General features: G+C 39.1%; 1 protein-coding gene across 6 annotated transcripts in view; it reads right to left on the bottom strand.

The window, feature by feature from the left end:
• The window catches only part of DAAM1 (dishevelled associated activator of morphogenesis 1), a 183922-nt gene that overhangs the window by 88515 nt on the left and 71885 nt on the right, over window positions 1-23522 (bottom strand). For all 6 annotated transcript variants that reach the window (XR_014173944.1, XR_014173945.1, XR_014173946.1 and 3 more), the window contains exon 2: window positions 5926-6147. Coding sequence is in view for 3 of the 6 variants with exons in the window: in XM_081936992.1 (XP_081793118.1) it covers window positions 5926-6108 (183 nt within the window). In the remaining 3 variants the exon portion in view is untranslated. The remainder of the gene's footprint in view (window positions 1-5925; window positions 6148-23522) is intronic.

Below are 23522 nucleotides of genomic sequence, written 5' to 3'. Positions count from 1 at the left end.
TGCTTTGGGCATCTTCTCTCCCCAGTCTGCTCCTTTGTTGGTGGAATTCAACTTGGATGTAATAGAGTAAATTAGACTGAGTTCAACCCCTCCCCATCGGGCTATAGACAAGATGCTGTTTGCATGTCCAAATAGGGCTAAAAAATAAGTTAACTGGACCAGAAGTAAATCCTGCTCATTGTTTGATGGACAAATGAATCAGGAGCATCACGTAAAAGCTTCAGCCGAGGGGGGCAGCAATCCAAGGAAATGGAGAGAGGAGAATGAGGGAGAAGGGCAAAGGAATCTTTAAAATCCAGGTTTGCCAAACATTGCCAAATTCACTTGGCAACTTCCCAGAGATCAGACAGTTTTGCTTAGGTCATGGCTTTGCCTTGGACACTCACTCATCATCTCTACTTATGCCTTTAAGTCTGGCAATGTCATTAATCGGATAGGAGATGCTGTCTGGACGTCAACAAGGTGGGCCCCATGCCAAACCAGGAAAAAGCCTGTAGGTTGTCCAGGCAACCCAAACCATATGGAGCAGCTGGGAAATGCAACAAAGGCCGAGGCAAGCCTAGTTGCCTTTTGTGAAAGACTCTTCCTCTAAGAGCAGACCAAATCCTGACAGACGGCAGCCTCCCCCTTGACAGGAGTCCGGGGTCTACAAGTGCCAGAAAGGGCTTAATGGTCAGTCATGGCAGCCATTCAGCTTGATACAAGAGGAACATTACTTTGCCTGTGAACATACAGCTTTTAATGACATGCTTGGACTTGACTTGCATTGGCAATTCTGCAGAAGGAACTAAGACAGGGCAGCTGCTTACTCCGACCGCCAGAGAGGTTAATAAGTAGCGGGGGAGAGCTGCAATTCTGCACCCAGGCCAGCGTTACATCACCATCAAATGAGTGGGGAACGTGAAGCTCTTGAGTATCTGTCTCTGGAGGTGCTATTCTCCATTGCTCACGGGGGATCTTGACTCGTAGATTCATAAGAAAGAATTAGATTAAGCAAAGTCTTTTATGGCTACTTTTGTGGTGTGATATACAGTGCTGATGTTCTGATTTTCTGAGTTTTTGAAGCACAACTGGAAATCAGAATGATCCTATGCTTTCACCTTAAACTAAGTTTTTTGATAATTGGATGTGCATGCCTTTTATTAAGGTTCTGTTTGAATGGATGGGACAAGAAGAACTGAAAATTAATATACGTCTTGTTACCTTTCACACTTCTTTATATATACTTTAGTGCAATTCTGATCTGAAGGCAGTATTAATTTTGCAAAAATTAGCAAATGGTGCTGGATGGGATTGTTTACAGATTCTACATATACCAACCTTGAACCTCATCAAAAAGGAAAGGTAGGATATAAGCTGTAACAAGAACCTTTCCTCGAATTTATGCCCCATTGTGATCAATGGCATTTACTTTCTCAAATGTATCAGTAATATATTCAGAATAGTAATCTAGCTCATGAAATTAATACGTGTGTGTGTGTCTGTCTGTCTGTCTCTCTCTGTATGTGTTTTAAGTAAAAGTGATAAGAACAGAGAACAGAAACTTTGACTTGCACAGAAAAGTGCTTCTGACTGAAGGTAGCAGTGGAAAATTTCCCATTTGACCAGCCAACCCCAACAGGTGTTATTGCTAGCCAAGCAGAGATCAATCCCATGCTTGGTCCAGCTCACTGACACCACAGTGAGCAAGAATCACTCTCTAGTTTTTCCCAGTTCAATTTCTCAGGGAAGACCATCACAGACCAAGCCAAGAATATTCTTGCACTTGGCTCAGGTTGTATTTTCAATGGGCCTGGCCAAAGTTGGGGAGCAAGTTCTGCTGGGCCAGCAGCAGTACTCATTAGTGGGTGGCCAAACTGAGCCAGGGAACTCCCGGAAGAGCTACTGTTGGCCAAGAACAGATCATTCCCATGCTTTGCCCAGCCATTTCACACCTGCCATGCCTTCCTCCTACTACTCAGTCATGAGATGCTGTAGTTGCAAAAATTGCTCCTCTCATTTGGTGCAACAATGGAAGGAAGGATGAAAGAAAATGCACCGGAAGCGTTTGGAAGAAGCAGAGGCTGATAAAGAGGGGAGGAACCCCTAGTGGGCTCAGCTCCAGAACTTATCCATAGTTGGTGTAGATGCTCCAGAGATGAGTCTTGGACTTGGGTGACTGTAGCCATTTTTTTCTTCCCACTTCCAAAGAAATACAAGACAACAGGGAAAATTTGATGTAATAAGCTATGTCTACTCTTTCTGAATTTCTAACCATACATGAACAATTAGGCTGTTTCAAAATTATTGTACTGTATGCAATGAGTTTTTGTGCTCTGATCGCAATTTCACCATTCCAATTGCAACCCTTTTTCTGATGTTCAGATTTGTAGAATTATACCTGCTTGAGAGTATTCTTGAGCTTGGTCAAATATGAACTGATTCTTCATCAAATGTATACTTGGGAAGATAGCCCAAGGATTTGTATGTTTCAAGTGTATCACTTCAATCTTATAAGCAATTGAGTTTTCAGGAGAAAAAAGCATCAATATGAGCTTATATATAAGGCCATTTTTGGGCTCGAAATAACAAAAATGAATGCTACACTTATCGTCCTCATTCAGAGGCATAATAGCCCACCAACAAATATGCTATGGAAAAAGACATGTATGTCACATCTTCCTTGCAGAATGTCCCTTCTCTAATGCAGTTTTTGGCAGTCATAGCAGCCAAAAGGGCAGGAAAAGTGTGGTTGATAGGAGTCATCCAGGACCATCATTTGCCAGCATACCTAAAGATGCCCACTTGTGTTTCAGGGAAACCAGCAAAATATAAACTTACATAAACAGATAGGATAAAAAAGAAAGTATTGTAATGCGTGTTGATCCAACCAGATGTTCAGGCATTCCATTCAATCTTCCACCCTAGTTTTCTCTTCCTCTTTGCCTCACACATACTGCATAGTAGTTACTTTATATTAACATATTCAGTTTTATTTGGCTGTTTTGGAAGAATTACAAGTCTCCCAGTTAAGGTTTTTGTCTATCTGTTTAAAACTCAGGTTTCCTAAAATGTGCTAATATAGGATCTCTGTGTTGCACAATACACAAGAGAATTCAGCAGGAGATGAAATGCTGATAATTAGGTTTTAGGTTTAGGTTTATTGTGATAATGAGGTGAAACTTTATTCTTATTCTTGTTCTTCATTCCTGTTTTCTTACTGTTCTTTTTTTCCGAATGGTTACAAAATTCCTGCTCAATGTGTTAGGTTGTCAGCTCCTATCTTAAGTATTTTGATTTAATTAAAACTTCATCGTAATCTTAATAGTATTTGTAAAGTAATAGTCATTCTATCTGCGTACCCTTATTTTGTTCCCTTACTAAATGACAAAGCTATCAAGTTTTGGCTTGAAAATACAGGCAGTCTTTTTTTAGTGACTAAAACTGAGATTGGCAACTTGGTCATTAAACAAAGCAGTTGCCAAGTGATCTCAACAGCTGCTTATAATCTTACTTCATGTTTTCTTTGCCTCACAGTCCTATGAAAATCATAAATGGAGAATTGGTGATAAAGTTACTTTTTCATCACCATCATAACTATGAACCATTGTTTAACCAGGCAATTGCTAAATGAGGGCCACTTCTAGATACATTGAATGTTGTTGGGGAAGGGGAATTCATAATTCAAACTTGTCAAACATGCTTTCAATGTATACTCAAGCTTCTTTCCTGAAGTGGCTAACATTTTTTTTATTACTAGTGAGAAGTTCTTTCAACTAAGTCCAAACGCAGAGGACTTTTTTCTCTGAAGCTGCCTTTTCTTTCCCTTTTTCCTATTCTCAAAATCTCAACACGCTTAACACAAAGTTAAGCAGAAATTTTAAATGTTCTCTCTGGTGGAAATATTAAATCCCTATATCAAAAGTTATCTTATCCTAATATTATCAGATTTCCAATGTTACCAAAGTTAATTTGTTTGATTAAGAGTGTCTGTCAAAGAGGTTTTCAGTGTTTCTGAACATGTTCAAGTCATCTCTTCTGCCTGAGCCAAGGCAATTAAATATATTCCTATATAAGCAAAATAAACCTGCCTGCCGGCCAGAGACACCAAGGAATTGCAGAATGCCAGTGGGTATTGCAATACTGCCAAGATATATTTTGCTCCTTTTTAATAGTGGGTCGTTTTCTGTTATCCAGTAAGCTTATAAGGGGGCTGTAGGAGTTTCCAAGCCATTTAACTAATGTTGAAATGCAACATTCAACTAAGCCGTACATCAGTTAAAGAGAAAAGATAGGTATTACATGACAACGCCAACAACTTGCTTAAAAAATGAAGTTAGCCTTCACTGAACCAAAACAAGAAAAAGGAAGTGAGATGGGAGGAAATGCTATTCCAAAGAGGTTGAGAGCAGGTAGTTAATTTGGAGATGGACTGGCACAATCTCACATTTTGGCATAACAGCATCTGCCAAACTCCTATATTTTTCTTTAATATAATGGTTTTAAATGAATTGAACGTAATATCTCTGGTACAGAGACTGCTGCATTGTGGTTATTAGACTTATACCTGCTATCTGGGTTGCTAATCCACTTTTGACACTTGCTATGACCGATTCCACCTGTCCTATTAAATCATTGTTTCCATTGTATTGTGGCTTCCTGAACAGAAAACAATTGGCTAGTTTCCTATGACACAAAGCTCTAAACCAATGATGGTGAACCTTTTGGATTTGGTGTGTCCAAAATTTGGAAAATGTCTACCTTGGTTCTGCTGGTGTGTCAGCCCCTTCCCCCAAACAAAAGAGAAACAGTTATGTACATATTAATTTATTTTTTTAAAAAAACACAGTCCAATCCTTTGTGCTTTTCAAGTTCGGCCATAAACTGCTTAGAAAGAAGCAGTATTCTCTTTCTGCTGACAGACCGCTGCAGCCTACCCAAGGCAGCTCTGGATTGCAGGAGGCCTTTGTTGTTGAGGTGGCTTCAGAAAACCCTCTTCTTCTGCTGCTGGAGCTTTTGAAACCAGGTGAAAGCACACCCTGTTCTTGTGCGATTTTCGGAGGCTGAACAAGAGCACTCCCCATTCTCATGTGGTCTGTGCTGCCCCTCCCCAAATCATGCAAGAACAAGGCATGCTCTCAAGAATAGTTCTTGCCTGGTATGCACTAGCATGTTACCCAAAATGTTGTGGCACACCACCTTTGACATGTGTTATGGGTTCACTATCACTGCCCTAAACCATGATTCAGAAGTCACAATGGCTGAATTTATACAATATGCTTGGCAAAAGCTAACCTTAACATGCCTCAGCTTGGTGTATGAATCCAGCCTAACTGCTGCAGCAGTTTCAATCAGCTAAAAGCCATCACTGTGAAGTCATGTCTGATGATTATCTTCCATGGAAATCTCTACCAAAAATGTGATTTCTTTGCTTCTGATTTGGTTAGTTGTATAAATCTTTTCACTGTGATTTATATAGTGGTTTATGTCCTATTTTTATATATTGGCTCAGCCAATTATGTCCTAGTGAACAAATCACATTTTAAAGGATTGCAATCTAACTCAATCTGTGAACCCAGTCAGGAACTTGCAACAACTGTACTTTTTATAGAAAAATGCATGACTTCTGTTTTATTTTTTGGAAAATACAGAGTATCCTTACTTATCAACCAAATACTGATGCATCTCTTCCTAACCCAGGGCAGACTATTTCCTAAATTACCACACATCAGGTTACAAAGTTTGCTATGTTTATCATAATCATTTGCCCAATATTAAAAAGAAATCTTGCAAACGTCTGATAAATTTTCACTTCTTTGAATGAGTTGAGACACTCTTGATGGACCATTACTACCCTTTCCCTAACATTTTAAGACCACTCCTCCCAGTTAAGAGACAATTTTTGAGTTCTGAACTCCACCAACTTAATATGATCCCATCACTCACCACAAGCTCACTAAACATAACATCCAGCTCCTCCACCGGAGGCATAGGTAATGCGGGCTCCATGGTTTGCAGAGCGAAATTGCTGTCATTCCGCAGCCGGTACGTGATTTCTGGGTGATCATTACTTCGGAAGCAGCAGAAGATAAAAGAAATCCCTCGCCCACTCCTTTTTCTCGGAGCCATGGTGCAATCCTTACTATCTTTCTTTCTAGACACTAAATCCTAAATGGGAACAAAAAGAAACAGAGAGAGAGAGAGAGAGATTGAGAACAGATGGTAATATTAAAGTTTTGATTGGTAACTATGCAGCAGAGCATATGAGCTCATTTAGTTTTATAAACTCATCAAGACTTGATATTCCTCTGACCTTAACACTGATTGTCTTTTCAAGCCTTTGTTCTTTAGCAAGCAGTTTTTATATCATATTGTTTTTATTATCTTCTGACCTCCATGCTTACAGGTAACCTTCATTATTTCACATGTGGTTCTTGAAAACAAATTGTATTGAGTTATACTTACTGCTATAACTGGAGCATAACTTTATTGCTATTTACACAGGGTTCTTGAGACAAAGAGCATGCAAGCTTTTATACAAAGAGTCTCCTGAATATGTCCTCCCCCAAGCTCTCACAAAACAAAATCGCCTTTTTGAGAAACTAGATTTTTCCATTATTCTTACTGTATTTTTTGGAGTATAAGACGCACCAGAGTTTTGAAGAGGCAATTTTTTTAAAAAGTAGGTAGGTAGATAGAGGGATAGAGAGGGAGAGAAAGAGAGAGAAATACAGTCGATAGGTAGGGAGAGAGAGAGAGTAGGTAGGGGGATACAGAAAAAGAAAGAGAGAGAGAGAGAGAGAGAGAGAGAGAGAGAGAGAGAGAGAGAGAGAGAATACAGTAGATAGGAAGGGAGAGAGAGAGAGAAGTTAGGTAGATAGGGAGGTAGATAAAGGGATAGAGAGAGAGATACAGAGAGAAAGAGGGAGAGAGAGAAATACAGTAGGTAGGTAGGGAGAGAGAGTGTGTGTAGGTAGGTAGAGGGATAGAGAGAGAGAAATAGAGAGAGAAATACAGTAGATAGATAGGTGTTTCTGCTGGCACAGCACTTGATCAATGTAATTCTCATCAATCAGTTAAAGAGCTTTCCAAAAGGAAAAAAAACTGTTTGCACTCGGCAAACTTCCCCAAAATGGCCCGTTTTTCACAAAAACGGGCCCATTCCCCCCAAAATATCCTTGGGGGGGCTTGCAGGTGCTCGGGGGCGGGGCAAAAACAAACTCATTTCTGCCCTCCCCAGCCCCCAGGAGCTCTCTGAAAGCCTCCATAAGGGTATGCACAGCCATTTTGGTGAAGTGGCGGGGCTTTGGGAGGGAAAAAAAATGCTGTATTCGGTGTATAAGATGCACCCAGATTTTCAGCCTCTTTTTTGAGGGAAAAAGGTGCGTCTTATACTCCGAAAATATGGTAATTTTCTTTTTAGATTATGAACAGAAAGGGAAATGGCAGAGTATATCCTGAGCTAGTACTAACCAGGATGCGGTTAAAGGGACGCGGTGGCTCAGTGGCTAAGATGCTGAGCTTATCGATCAGAAAGATAGGCAGTTCGCCGGTTTGAATTCCTAGCGCCATGTAATGGAGTGAGCTCCCGTTACTTATCCCAGCTTCTGCCAACCTAGCAGTCTGAAAGCATGTAAAAATGCAGATAGAAAAATAGGGACCACCTTTGGTGGGAAGGTACAGCTTTCCATGCACCTTTGACATCTAGTCATGCCGGCCGCATAACCAGACGTCTTTAAACAACACTGGCTCTTTGGCTTTGAAATGGAGATGACCACTGCCCCCTAGAGCTGGAAACGACTAGAACGCATGCGCGGGGCAGCCTTTACCTTTAGTATTAAACACCAGCAAATAAATCAACTTCAAGTCGAAGTAAACTTGTGCTACTGGAAAGTCCCCTGTAAACCCTTATTCATCGTTGGTTCTTTAATTATTCACATTTTTTTAAAAAAATCCCTGCAACTTTTTAAAAAGAAACAAACCATGTATACTTTCAGAGTTGAGAGTTGCCTCTTTTCTGGAATTCAAAAGTCCTATTAAGTCATCCTGTCCCCAAACTGAGTCTCTCCATCTGTGAGACTATAACTCCCATCATCCCTTGCTAGCAGGCTGGGTTTACAGAGGATGAGGATAGGAGGAGCTATACACACACGTTACACTTGCACATGCAATACTGGTAGGCCTCTACCTAGGACCACAATTGAAACCAGAATTTCTGTGGTTAAGCAAGGTAGTTGTTAAGTGAGTCGCACCCAATTTTACAAACTTTTTTGCCATGGTTGTTAAGTGAATCACCCCATCATTAAACAAATCCAGCTTCTCCCATTGACTTGGCTTGTCAGAAGATGGTGAGAAGCTCACAAACGGCAATCACATGGCCCTGGGATGGTGCCACCATCATAAATACAAGCCGGTTACCAAGCACCCAAATTTTATCACATGACTTTGGGGATGCTGGAACAGACATAAATGTGAAGGCCAGCTGTCATTTTTTTCAGTGCCGTTGTAACTTGCTAAACAAACGGTTTTAAGTCAAGGAGTATCTATACTTGGTCTTAGATAAAAGCTGAGAAGGAATAGAAGGTATGCATATGCAGGTTTCTTGGTTAGGAAAAGCTAGTTTATATTCGGTGTAGTTTATGATTTGCCTCCTCATCTGTCTCACTTCTGCTGCTGTTTGGTCTATATCATTGATTCATGAAAACCACAAAGTATTGCTATTCAGAAAGCTCCTCTTTTGTCCATACCACTCCCGACTTCTCTAAAAACTGAATACAAGAATGGGAAAAATGCAAGAAGTTTAGCAACATGTATGCTAAAGCACACATATTCTCAGGTACATTCAGTGTCAGTTTGCATATGTCAGGGGTGTCCAAACTTGGGAACTTTAAGACTTGTGGACTTCAACTCCCAGAATTCCCTAGCCGGCTGGACCGAAAATGAAAAAATGATTAAAAACCAAGGCAAAGGCAGCGGTGACCAGGGAACCGGTTCAGGGGCATGGCCAGCTTGCCGTCCCTACCAGTTTGGTGACCCAGTCCCAATTTCCACTACTGGTTCACCTGAACCGGTAACAACCCACCTCTGTAGTGATTCAAATAACTTAAAAATAGTTTGGGCAAAATCATGGGCAGCATGATTTTCAATGATTAACCACGATGACTATATAATGTTGTAGTCAACTATGCCTCTGAGTACCTGCAATTAAAGTCTGGAGCTACAGAATTTTGGAAACAAAATCCTGAACCTATCCAGCACGGATTTTTATTTTTTTATCCACTTATCTAGTACCTACTTTGGTATCATTCTGGCACTCCCCCCCCCCAAGCGAAACACTATGATTTAAGCCATTTTTTTCTCCTGATCTTATGCTCTAATTCTACTTTTCTTACTGTTAAACAGCTCCAAGTAGTTTTTCTTTTTATCAATATTTTACTATAAGAATATCTATAACTAGTATAAACAGTTTAAGCATTCATTCTGTTCAACATTCAGGTATGGGAAATGTGCTATGATTTAAAACTAGAAAACAGGAGGAGGAGGAGTGTGAATCCAAAAAGCAGCAGGTATTAAGAAAAAAACCACCAAGTTTGATTATATACCAAAAATACTTACGTAGTTTAACACAGTGCGTCTGCATTTTGCTGGCACTCTATGGAACATATTGAGAGCATTAAATTAACCCAAGTGTATCTTGACAGAACTTTTTTCTACATTTGGTATCAAGTCAAGATACAAATTTACACCCAATTCCCAGTCTGGTTATGGAGCACATCCACTGCTGGAAGCAGCTGCTGTGTTAAGAGTTGCAGACAAAATCAAAACTCTCCACAGGCAAGAGAATACTTTGATTAGCTGCAAATTATGCCACATCATTCACAGCCTGTTTTTCAGTGGTATGAAAGCAACATAGAGAATAACATGGAATGTCATGGAAAATAAATAAGCTTCTTTGGGGAGGATAAGTTGGAGATGCCATTAGACATCTCCCTTTCCAGACTCAGAACTGAAAGTTCTGTCCAATATTTTCTTCTCCTACATCAAGGGTCAGCAACCTGTGGCTCTGGAGTCACATGTGGCTCTTTCATCCCTCTGCTGAGGCTTCCTGTCACTCCGCAATTGATAGGGCTTTCAGTTAGGACAGGTAGAGGAAAAAGGATGCTGTGCCAGGAGGAGAGACTCTATGGTGGGGGAACTGGACTTCCGGTCAGCAAAGACAAAAGGGAAGCTGTGCTAGGAGGAGACTCAATGGTGGGGGAAACGGACTTCCGGTTGGCTCCAGAATTGAAGGATGGGGCGCTGAGGTTTAGTACATTTGTGGCTCTTTGAGTGTTAAGGTTGCCGATCCCTATCCTACACACATGTATAAAACAGGAATCTCAGATCAAAAGTATGTCATATTTTAGAGGTACATACTGATAGCATATTTAAGACCTCAGACAATCCCATAGCTCTTGGGGACATCTAATTGAAACAGACAAAGGAAAGAATTGTCTGTTATAAAGAAGAACTATACTCAGAGGACCAGCCTATGTTGCCTATGCTGAAGGCCCTAAGTCAGTCCATGACAAGGAATGGGCAAAACGTTTCCTTGTACAAGACCACAGAATAATGTTGCTACCAAAGTAGAAAACATTGGATTAGATGATAGACAAAGGGTCTGTTCAGATTTAGCATTTCGCACTTATCTGCGTGTTTCACTCGCCAGGTTGTCTAATGGATTTTTTTAAAAGTCCAAGAAAAATAAATACATTTTGGAAGTCTTCCTGCCTTCTTTGTTTGAGACACAGTGATAAAATATGGGTCTGAAAAAGATTATAATGCTGTGGCCTCTGTTGAAAAAGACCTGAAAAAAATTTCTAGCAACCTGAACAAACAAGCATCTAAAAGGTTTCCACCTTTATGAAAGATGGTGAGCTAGCAAGGGCAATCCATTCTTTTTACCAACAGCTACCTCAGGATGCTCCATGCCCAAGATGCATAGTATATAAGGGGCCTGCTTAGCTCTAGCTGTATTTGGTAGTGATTTAATTTCAATCTTCAACAGAAAAAACATGATTATTTTAACTAATGTGGTTATGTAGACTGCAGAAATTCAATAAAGCATTGCACAAAAAACTTGCGCATCTAATGCTAGTTCAATCAGCCCAAAAATGCAGTTCCCCAGCTCATAAATCCAACTGGCCAGGTTGGACAGATATTTATCTGAAAAATTCTGGATGAAAGAGAACATCTCAAATTTGGAAAGGGTATAAACTAGAGATGGCCGACTTAATTGGACCTGACTTCTGGATCAAGTTACTTCACCCCTAGCTAACCTCACCAAGCATTGTGAGAAATGATAAATGAAGTGTGTCTACCCATGGGATAGATTAATCCCTGTGATGTTTGAGTGCACATGCTATGTCTATTGATTCATTTGTCCATAGGCATCGTACTTAAATTTGTGCTATAGATTGGATTTAGATCTGATACATATGCATGAAATCAAATCACAGATTTGGAAGATGTGAATTAGGTCATGAAGTCTAAGAGCCTGCCCGGTGCAAGAATCTAAATCAAAGTGCCCCTATTGGTGGTTGTGAGTCAGTGCTTGAATAAATCTGATTAAGGGAAGCCCACCACTTTTCTGGGCAAATGAGTCCCTCAGATATTGATATTACTTCACTGTGATCTTTTTCTCTCTCTCCTAACATTCAAATGGAATCTGCTGCCTTCCTGTGACTTACATTCATTATTCTGGTCCTTATGTGAGAAAACAGCTCTTGATCTTCTTCTATATGGCATACTTTTGGTTACTTAAAAAGCGCTACAATATGTGTACTCATGTGTGTGTGTGTGTGTGTGTGTGTGTCTGTGCGTGCACACGCGCGCTTGCTTTCTGTTACGTTATGGGCTCTTTATCCTGATATTTGTATTATTATTACTTTTTATAAACTCACCAGAGACTATGGATTGGGGTATGCTACAAAAACTATACAACAAATGAATAATCTCTTTTTAACAATACTTAAGTTAGTAATCATCCTTTTCTGGGCAAATGGCACATTCTTCTGAATGTGTTGTAGTTTATGTTCTAGATCCTGTTCTAATTTCTCTGAATTCTGACCAACAATGGAACTAACAGAGATCCCATGACTCAGAAACAATATATTGCATTCGGAAACAACACTCAATAATTAATGCAAACAATCCATTTACTTTTTGCAACTGCTTCAGAGTGCTGATTCATATTTAGTTTGTAAGGTTTGACTGCATTCTTTTTTTTAGAAATGCAACATCAAGCACACATCCCGTATCACTGATTTCCATTTCTTAGTACTTTCTTTTTGTCTTTGTTAAGACTGCCTAAAACATCAAGATTGTTTTAGGCAGTCGTAACTATATCATTTTATATGTAAATTTTATTGACATTCTTGCCATCTCTTCAGTGAAGTTACCCCACTGTATACTTCATTCTAATTTGATGATCTTTTGATGATTTTCAACCCAGTTATATATCCATTTAATTGTCATCCCACAAAACTTACCCTTAAAAGGTTTGTTAAATCAGACTCCATGGAATAGTTTATCAAAAATGCTTTACTGAAATTAAACTAAACTAAACTATGTACACAATCTATAAATTTGTTTTATTTAAAATGAAATAAGACAGTTTGGAAATGTCTTTTCTTGATTCCTTTGTGAATTTGGATAATTATAACATTCTTTTCGATTGATGGTAGATTTGTAATCTGTTCTAGAACCTATATTAATTTATCTGATTTCACAAAAAACATCACCATGTTTTGGTCACCAAGTTCTTTGAGAATACCAGGATGCAACTAATATGATTTTAGACATCTAAATTCACTCAGACTAAATAGATATTACATGCTTATATCAATTTCCATTGCAGTCTTGCCTCCTCATTTTGCTCTTCATAATTGTTTCATTTAATACATAACCATTTTTGAGAAAAGACTGAGATGAATATTCATTGGTATCAATTTCTTTTTCAAGTTAGTACTTTACCTATAACAAAGAGTAAGTTAGGTCTAATACCATTTTAACTCATTTTTTTTTAAGTTTATGGTTTTCGTTCCAGAACAGTATTGTGAAAAAAGTGGTATTTTCTCATATTCAAATATATTCATTGCACAGCCTGGTTTATTTCAATTCTTTCAAATTGTAGACAGGGAAGTGTGTCAAACAGTTCAGCTGAATTGGACCAAAGAGTCTATTTCTAAAAGAGATCAAATGGTTATATGTGAGAATCCTGGAGCAAAACAACATTGTGACGGCTGAAAGACATTAATGTCTATTATTATCTCCAGGACTAGGTACAGTAGTACCTCAATATCATTGTTAATTGGTTCTGGGAGGCACGATGAGTACCAAAACGGTATAGGGTTTCCTGCCTAGGCAGGGGGTTGGACTAGAAGACCTCCAAGGTCCCTTCCAACTCTACTATTGTATTGCATTGCATTGCATTGCATAGCATTGCATTGCATTGCATTGCATTGCATTGCATTGCATTGTATTGTATTGTAAAAACAATGCGTACCAAACGAAGTTTTCCCATAAGGAATAATGTAGTGAGTCACAAGGTAGCTCACATTGACAGGTTCTAGCTGCATGTTGAGTACTAAACAAACTGTTAGAACCAGGACAAAATGTTCACGTCAAAAACGCATTGAGTACCACATGTGATGAGTTTCAAATGCAGTTAAGTACCAAGGCATACAGTGACCTACTATCCCTTAAAAGCAATTTAGGGGAAATTGTCACTGAGTACATTCATGGCAGCAATGGAATTCAAATCAAGGACTTTCTAGTAGTTCATTGAACAGTCTTGACCACACCACATCTTGAATATTCAAGGGAAAAAATAACTTTAATGTGCAGGCTCTTTTTTTAGGAGTATCTGGCTAACTGCAGGTCTTGCAAGAAGAGAACAAGCTTTTGAGAAACAATATTCAAAGAAATAATTGATCATTTTTATTGATGTCAGTTTATTAGCTACCCAACTTCAATGGTTATTTTTTTTAAACGTCTTTGTTATACAATTAGTAATATAAATGTTCTTTTGTGTTCAATTGCATTCAATTCATGACCTATTGATTTTCATTTCAATATTTTCAATATCTTGGTTCCTTCTGACTGCTTACCATATCCATCATGCATAGAGATTAGAATTTATGGGAGGTGTAATACAGTCTAGCTGAAAAGTGACAGCTTCTGTATAACAGGCTAGACTGGAGCCAATAAAATAGGCGCAGATATATTCAGGAATGTCTGATAAGTGATTATACTGCAAAAAAGCAAAGAGGTCATAGTGAAGGAATTTCACCGGCTGTTGTGTGTTAAAAAGTAAGCATTTCATTTCTACTGCTTGATGTGATGTTTTCAGACTAAGCAGGAATCATGTCCATTACCCAAACTATGGGCACCTGAGGCTACCCTTATATCTGAGACCTTGTAATTATTGTACAGCATAAGAATGACCCCCTTATTTTCTGCCCTCATGTACCCATATATATATATTTGGTCTAAAGTTCACTTGCTAGGATTCCTGTAACGCTCCTACATTTTTCTTGCAAAAGCTTGTTATTGAGGTGTCCTTGAGATTTGTGCTTGGGAAAAGTATAATCTTTATTGTCATTGTACTTAAATACAACGAAATTGGTAGGATTTAATTATAAGGATATAATTTTGGGTCAGGAAGCTGCAAATGGCCTGACAGCCAGACTGTATAATGGGTAGGCTGGTTCTCTTTCAATCTATCTCTTGTTTGGGTAACAACCAGATCTTCCTATAGACCTGTGATGGTGAACCTATGGCACGCAGAAACCTCTCTGTGGGTACACCAGCCGTTGCCCCAGCCCAGCTCCACGGCGCACGCATGCACACCTCCCACAGGCCAGCTGGTCTTTGGGTCTCTGCCGTGCACACGTGGGGGGGAGCATGCAAGGGATATGTGTGCGCATACATGGAGAGGCGCATGCATGGGGTTGCTTGCATTGCATTTTGGGGCCCTGTGCGCCCCCCCTTTGGCTTCCAGGTTGGTACAGGAGGCCTTTCAGGCCAAAAATGGGGTGCAGGTCGCCGTTCAAGCGCCCTCCCATCCCCCATTTTGGGCCTGAAAAGCCTCATACACCCTAGAAGCAAAGAAATGTCTCTACAGAAATAGAGCACAACAATAATGAGAACTATCTTGAATGCATTTGGGTCAATATTAAAGGTTGTGGGGGAAATGACATTGCCATAGGTCTATACTACAGGCCACCCAACCAAGCAGAGGAAGAAGATGAACTTTTTGCTAGTCCGCTAACTAAGGTATGTAGGAAGCACACCACAATAGTAATGGGAGATTTTAACTACCCTGACATCAACTGGGAAACAAACTCTGCACCAAGTGGAAGATCCAACAGGTTCCTAACAAACCTAGCAGACAACTTTGTTTTCCAAAAAGTAGAGAAGGAAACAAGGGGATCAGCCATACTGGACTTAATTCTCACTAACAGAGAGGAAATGATAGAAGGTGTTGAAGCCATAGGAACCCTGGGGGCAAGTGACCATGCAATATTGGAATTCAACATTATCCAAACACAAGTAGTAGAACAAAGTCAAACTAGAGTCTTGGACTTTAAGAAAGCTAATTTCAATAAACTTAGAGAGAGCTTGGGAAAAATTCCATGGATGAGAATCCTCGAGGGGAAAACAACTCAAGAAGCTTGGGAAATTTTGAAAAATGAGATTAGAAAAGCCCAGTCTAACACAATACCAATGAAGAAGAAAAACAACAGCTCCCAAAAGAAACCAGCATGGCTGCATAAACAACTATCTGACAAACTGAAAGACAAAAAAGTAAGTATAAAAAGTGGAAGGAGGGGGACATAACTAAGGCAGAATATCAGCAAATAGCCCGAGCCTGTAAAGATGAAGTGAGGAAAGCTAAGGCTCACAATGAAGAAAGGCTTGCCACAAAAGTAAAAATTAACAAAAAAAGCTTCTTCCAACATGTTAAAAACAAGAAAAAAGTTAAGGAAACAATTGGTCCATTGCTAGGAGAAAGTGGCAAGAAGGTGACAAGCAACAGGGAGAAAGCAGAACTATTTAACTCATGTTTTGCATCTGTCTTTACACAAAGGGATAAAACAGTCCAACCTATCAAAAGCAGCACCACAAAATTAGGAACACAAATTGAAATAGGGAAGAAAATGGTAAGTGAGCACCTGTCTACCCTAGATGAGTTCAAATCACCAGGACCGGATGGATTACACCCCAGAGTTCTGAAGGAACTAGCAGACGAGATCTCAGAACCACTGAATTATATCTTTCAGAGATCCTGGAACACCGGGGAACTACCAGAGGACTGGAAAAGAGCTGATGTGTTTCCCATCTTCAAAAAAGGGAAAAAATTAGATCCAGGAAACTACAGACCTATCAGCCTAACCTCAATACCAGGAAAGATTCTGGAAAAAATAATCAAGCAACGAATTTGCGAACACCTAGAAGCAAACAAAGTAATAGCCAAAAGCCAACATGGATTTGTCAAAAACAGATCATGCCAGACTAATCTTATTGCATTCTTTGATAATGTGACAAAATTAGTGGACCAGAGGAATGCCGTTGATATAGTTTACTTGGACTTCAGTAAGGCTTTTGATAAGGTAGACCATAACCTACTACTAGATAAAGTAGAAGAATGTGGGTTAGACAGCATCACCACCAGATGGATTGGTAACTGGCTGACCAACCGCACTCAACATGTAGTTCTCAATGGAACTGCATCTACATGGAGGGAAGTATGCAGTGGAGTACCCCAAGGCTCTGTTTTAGGCCCAGTACTCTTCAACATCTTCATCAATGATTTGGATGAGGGAATAAATGGGGAACTCATCAAATTTGCAGATGATACCAAGCTGGCAGGAATAGCCAACACTCCAGAAGATAGGCTTAAGATACAGAAGGATCTTGACAAACTTGAACATTGGGCACTATCTAATAAAATGAAATTCAATGGTGAAAAGAGTAAGGTTCTACATTTAGGCAACAAAAACGGAATGCACAGGTACAGTATAGGTGATACCTTACTCAGTAGTAGTAACTGTGAAAGGGATCTTGGAGTCCTAGTGGACAACCATTTAAATATGAGCCAGCAGTGTGCAGCAGCTGCCAAAAAAGCCAACACAGTTCTAGGCTGCATCAACAGAGGGATAGAATCAAGATCACGTGAAGTGTTAATACCACTTTATAATGCCTTGGTAAGGCCACACTTGGAATACTGCATTCAGTTCTGGTCGCCACGATGTAAAAAAGATGTGGAGACTCTAGAAAGAGTGCAGAGAAGAGCAACAAAGATGATTAGGGGACTGGAGACTAAAACATATGAAGAACGGTTGCAGGAACTGGGTATGTTTAGCTTAAGAGAAAGAAGGACTAGGGGAGACATGATAGCATTATTCCAATATCTCAGAGGTTGCCACAAAGAAGAGGGAGTCAAACTATTCTCCAAAGCACCTGAGGGTAGAACAAGAAGCAATGGGTGGAAACTAATCAAGGAGAGAAGCAACTTAGAACTGAGGAGAAATTTCCTGACAGTGAGAACAATTAATCAGTGGAACAGCTTGCCTCCAGAAGTTGTGAATGCCCCAACACTGGAAGTCTTTAAGAAGATGTTGGATAGCTATTTGTCTGAAACGGTATAGGGTTTCCTGCCTAGGCAGGGGGTTGGACTAGAAGACCTCCAAGGTCCCTTCCAACTCTACTATTGTATTATTGTAAATAGGCAAAGGGGGGCGGGATGCATGCACAGGGAGCGGGGGTCATCCATTCATGCATGCATGCGTGGGGTGATGCATGCATATGCGCAGGGGCGGGGTACATGTGGGAGGGGTTGCACGTGCATTGTATTATCGCTACAGCAGGAGTGTCCAAACTTGGCAACTTTAAGACTTGTGGACTTCAACTCCCAGAATTCCCCAGAGCTGGCTGGGGAATTCTGGGAGTTGAAGTCCACAAGTCTTAAAGTTCCCAAGTTTGGACACCCCTGCTCTAGCTCATTTTCTGGCAGGGCCACTCATCATATCTCCAGGGACCAGATTCCAGCTTGTGTCCTCAGAGGAGCAGGGGGCCGCCATCTTGGATCACAGGGTCCCCTGCTATCCAAAAAGGCAATTCGCACCAAAATTCAAAGGGCGCTTCAATCCGGGGCTTGAAAAGCGGGCTTATGCTCAAAGAGCTGCCGCGCCCCTTGCTGCGGGTGGAATTAGCCTTCTGGAAGCGTTGTCTCATAAAAGAGCTCTGCTCCAGGCTCCCGCTGTGCTCTGGTGAGGCTTGCGGAGGCTCAGCATTTCAGAGCAGCTGGCGGTCCTTGCTGAGTGACCCAGGTCACCCTTAGTGACCTAGGCTCTGTGCCATCCCTGGGGGCTAATGGCAACCGCTCCTAGCCCCACCAGGCTTTCTGTGAGTCTCCAGATACTCACTCAGGCAGTTTTGTGCTTCTTTTAAAAGGTCTCTAGTTTTTTCCTTAGGATTCTCAGGGGTTCCTGGATGGCACAACCGCCCAGTTGAGGGCTGAGTCGATAACTGGGTAGTACCTGGTGACCAGGGCGTGGCCCAAAGAGCTTATCTGACTCAGCCCAATCAAGAGAGGACAATGTCAACCCATCCTGAGTACTCCTCCCCTCACTATGGAGAAATAGAGTGTTACATTTTATTTATAGAGAAATAAACTTTTCATTTCCGCTCAAGTGATTCATATTTCTTATGGAAAATATGTCTGATCATTCTTCAAGATAACTGTCCGTGTCCATTTGGATTTATTAAAGCATTGCTTCTTTCTGCCCACTGATAGTTTTGTCGCCAAGAAGCAAGAGCAAGAAGACTTACAGAGCAGAAAAGCAGAACTGTTTGCTGAATTCAAAGTGCTGACTTTAAAGTGACCTAACACTAAATCAGATACTCTCTAAGCATGGGGACTTCCAGTTAGGGAATGTTTCAGAAAGTATGGCCAATGGTGAGAATTTTAAGAGTTGGTCTACAAGACTTAGAGAGGTGCCTATGGAGATTCTCAATCATCCAGGTCTTGGTTGTCCCAAAGATGCCTTTTCAAAAGGCAACTGGATTCTCTTGTTTTTTCTTTGAAGACGTTTAGCTTCTCATTCAAGAAGCTTCTTCTGAGCTGATCTTGGATGAGACACGAAACATCTTCAAAGAAAAACCAGAAAGTCCAGTTGCCTCTTGAAAAAGCACCTTTGGGAAGACTTAGAGAGGTTAATTTTACATGTAAATAAGATTTTCATTTGGCCTTTGCCTTTCTCAGGTGAGACTCTGTTTTTTATTGCATTGTTTCATGAAGGTTTCCCTCCCTGATGCCCTCTAGATATGATGTTTGAGAGCAAAACACTATTAAGGAGATCTAAATGGAATGAATAATTGATAGAATGAAAGAAACCTCTGCAGTGTTTAGTTTTTACATTCTCCATAAGAACTAACGTCTAACGGCTTTTCTAACTGAAATCCCAAGTAGAACATCATCAGACACATTTGGTGGAAAGTGTGATGAGTAAATGAGCCCTTGTGAGTTTCTTAAAAACTATAATTATGGGGAATCCTGGAAACACCATGCCAACTGATTTTAGAAAGCAGCAAGCACGGGGAATGCTGCTTTATGTTTTATGGAAAAGTGCTATTTAATTCTGAATTTAATCTGTATTAGCATCTTGCCACTATAAATCACCATCTAGAAATGAAACATGGCAAACTCTTGAGACTTTAGAACAGATCAAAGTCGCATTTGGGAAGTCCTTGATCATTCTGGAGGTCAAACAAAATGGATTCTTTCTCAGTCTTAGAGATAGAGACAGATGTAACAGAATTTGGAAATTGGATTAATGAAGCGTAATTTAATTCCTGAAACAACTCAGGACCTGCAGGATGGAATGTAGCTCAGAGGTGCCCAACCATGTCCATATTTCAGTACTTCCACTGAAGGAAAACCTACTGTAAAGTGAAGAAATCAGTTACACTGTCGTACAGTATTTATACGAAGTTTCTTCTAATGATTCATTGAAATATGCTTTCTCTACTTTATGACCACAGGGTCTATTCTGGATCTGAATTGCTGATATAGCATTCCCATGTGTAATGTTGTGAGTGTTCAAATCAGTATAAGAAATAAGATTAGTTTCCAAAATAACACCAGCATTAGTCTCTTAGACATATGTGCAACTTACATAAACCCTTAAAGAACATCATTTTTTTTTCATACAGGTGGCAGGACTGAATGGAAGAAATGAAAAAAGATTTTGCCTGCTGACAGCTTCATTCAGTGATTGTTCCAAGATAGTGCTGAAAAAATAACTGTTTAACTCATGCCTGTATTTATGACATTCATGACATTCCTCAGTGACGTGTTTGCCATTAGTCAGTATGTGTTGTCTTGCCTGTGACTTGAGTTTCTTCCCCACACTCACAGAGAGGAGAGACTGGAGAGGAAAGGATTGCAAGAGAGTAAGCAGGAATACAATGGGGAACACACATTGAAAGGAATATAGTAGCACTAGCAGTAAATAGCCTGGTGTATTCACCATTGAATACCTGTTTCTTATCTTGTAATCTCTTCTTCTCCAATGAATATAAATACTTCATATTATGTAAATTTCCTTCTTGCTCATTATCCTAGCACTGAACTAAGAATTTGAAAGGGCAGGGAATATAGAAATGGAAAACAGAAGTACCATGATTTCTCAGTTAGCAACTACTTCATTTAATGACAGAGCTGTCATTCACAATTGTGATCAGTAAACAAGGATTACCTGTACTTTATTTTTTCATTTTGTAAAACTGATTCAAAATGTAAATTTATAGACCAGCTCGAACAGAATATTTTAATTGCAAAATAATCCTTTTAGGTATTCCTCTCTTAATGAGCATTCATTTATTGTTCAAAATTATGACAGCACTGTCAGGGACTTATGACCAATGCCCAAAATTATGACCATTGCACAGACTGCACAGTCACAGGTGCTGCTGGTTGTTTTAAATTCTATTTTTTTATAGCTATATGCCATCTGGAGTCATAATGTGTGGGTTGGAAGTCCATATAAATTAAAAATTGTAATCTGGGCACTTGGCAAGCTTTTCACATTTGCAATGATATGCCCAATGCTCTGTGATCATATGATCTTGATTTGCAATCTGTCCTGTTGGGTTTTGGGGAAGCAGAGGCTGTTGGAGAAGCCAATACAAAAGCTCATAAGTCACTGCCAAGAGAACTCCCTCTGGTTTGAGGGTAGTAGTTCTGGCACGCTAAAATTGCTAGTTCATTTTCTTTACGTATGTGCGCTAGCCACAGTATGCCACAGGGGGTGAACTAGGCTTGCCCCAGCTGGCTAGCAGAGTTCAGGTGATGTATTAGATGTATTAAATATATTTTGATTCTTGAGAAATACAATTTTTAAAACAAATGTTTTAAAAGAGAAGCCAGTCCCAAATTTAAATTGTATTTTTAAAACAAACACTATTTAAATTTAAATTTGGGGCTGGGTTTTTTTCAGATGACTAAACATATTTATGGACCAACTAATGCCCAGATAATCTTAATAGTTATGATTCAGATCTCATTATGATTTTAAGAGGTACCAAGCAGGGTTGTCCTTGATCACATATACTATTCAACCAAGCTACTAAAGTGCTGGTAGCAGCACTTAGATCCAATAATAAGATTAACAGGATAAAAATGGGAGATAAGACATATCTTTTAAATCTGTTTGCAGTATCTTTTAAATCTATTTGCAGTTGATATGATCTTGACTCTTTTTAATTCAGTTAGGAGTTAGAGGAATTTGTAGTGGTGTGAGGACTATCACTTAATTTTCATAACTTACATTTGATGTGTTTTCATATAAGCCCCAAAACTCAAATTTCAAAAGAAATTTTCCAGTTTTAGGGATTCCAACAATATATAAATCTTTAAAATATTTCAGCATTATTGTTACAAAAAATATTAATAAAAGCTTTTCAAATTATGTACCGAACTGGAAGAAATTAAATGAAAACTTGGATTTCCAAACATTTCAATTATTTTAGGATGAATTGTAGTGATTAAAATGAAAATTGTTGCACAGCTTAATTTTTTTATTTCAATGACACCTGGTTGGAAATTCCAGAATGGAATTAAGATAGTGGTGGGAGGGGGGAAAACTTCTGCTTTAATGCAAAAAAGAGAAAAGAAAGATAATCTGAGAATGGATTGTATACACCCCTCAGAAAAAGGGAAGTTGGGACATGCCCAATGTTATAAAATGCTATCAAGTGGCAGAATTAGGGTAAATGATTCCATTTATCATGGGAGATTTTTCTAAACAATGCATTTGAACTGAAACTATGTTAGAATCAGATATATTTTTATTTATATTATATTTATATCTGGCATTTCCAGACCGCCCTTTTCCCTCAAAGAGGGACTCTGAATATTTATAATTCTATGGGTTTTTTTCACCCTACATAATTTTACACAATAAAACAGATTGAAAACGTTTTTATTAAAACAATTTTTGAAATTTCTCTCATAGAGAGGTAATCATTTATCCCTTCATTCATGTTATTTTATTTATGCCAAAGAACAGTAGATTGGGAAAAAATTTGGAATATAAATTATAAATTAACGAGATCAGCAACACTGAAAGAAAATATATATAAAATGTTTTATCGTTGGCACCTACCACCAACAAGATTAGCAAAAATGTACCCAACACTAAAACCAATATGTTGGAAATGCAAAAAAGAACAAGGGACATACTACCACATGTGGTGGACCTGCCCGCAATCGCAAAAATACTGGAAAAGAATCTGGAAGTGGGCACAAGAAATTACGGGGGAACAAATAAAATATAAACCTGAAACCTTTCTACTAGGAATAATTAAAGGGAACTATACAAAAAAAATTAAATATCTACTAACACATATATTAACTATAGCTAGAATTGCCTTTGCCCAATGCTGGAAGCAAAATAATACACCGCCAGACGAATTAGTGATAAAAAAAACCTTGGAGTGCGCAGAGATGGACAAACTAACTCAAAAATTAAAGGACAAAGAAGAATCGGAATACTACGAAATTTGGAATAAGTGGTATGAATGGTTGGATAATAAGAAAAACAATTAAGCCGAAAACAATATACATAAATAAACATAGAACTGTATATAAAAATAGGTAAATATGTTAAATATCATAAAAATGTATAGATAAGATGACATAAGGATTGTAATATATGGTAAAGAGAAGAAAACATACACAGATATGACGATGTAACATTGTACAAACTGTTGATATAAAGATTGTAATATGTGATAAAAAGACAAAAACAATAAAAAATTATTACAAAAAAAAAGAACTAACGTTGTAGGTCTAATCGCCTCCTAATTAATAGCGATGGGTCGTTTCCCACTGCAGATTTCCCACTGCTATTCACTCTACCTTAATAGTTTACTGCTGTCCACCGTATTCTTCTCTCTTACTAACAGTGCTCAAATTTATAAATTGAAATCATACT

This window comes from Natrix helvetica (assembly GCF_964273705.1).
Source record: "Natrix helvetica genome assembly, chromosome: 1".
Lineage (NCBI taxonomy): Eukaryota > Metazoa > Chordata > Lepidosauria > Squamata > Natricidae > Natrix > Natrix helvetica.
This window is presented reverse-complemented; position numbering and strand designations above follow the sequence as displayed.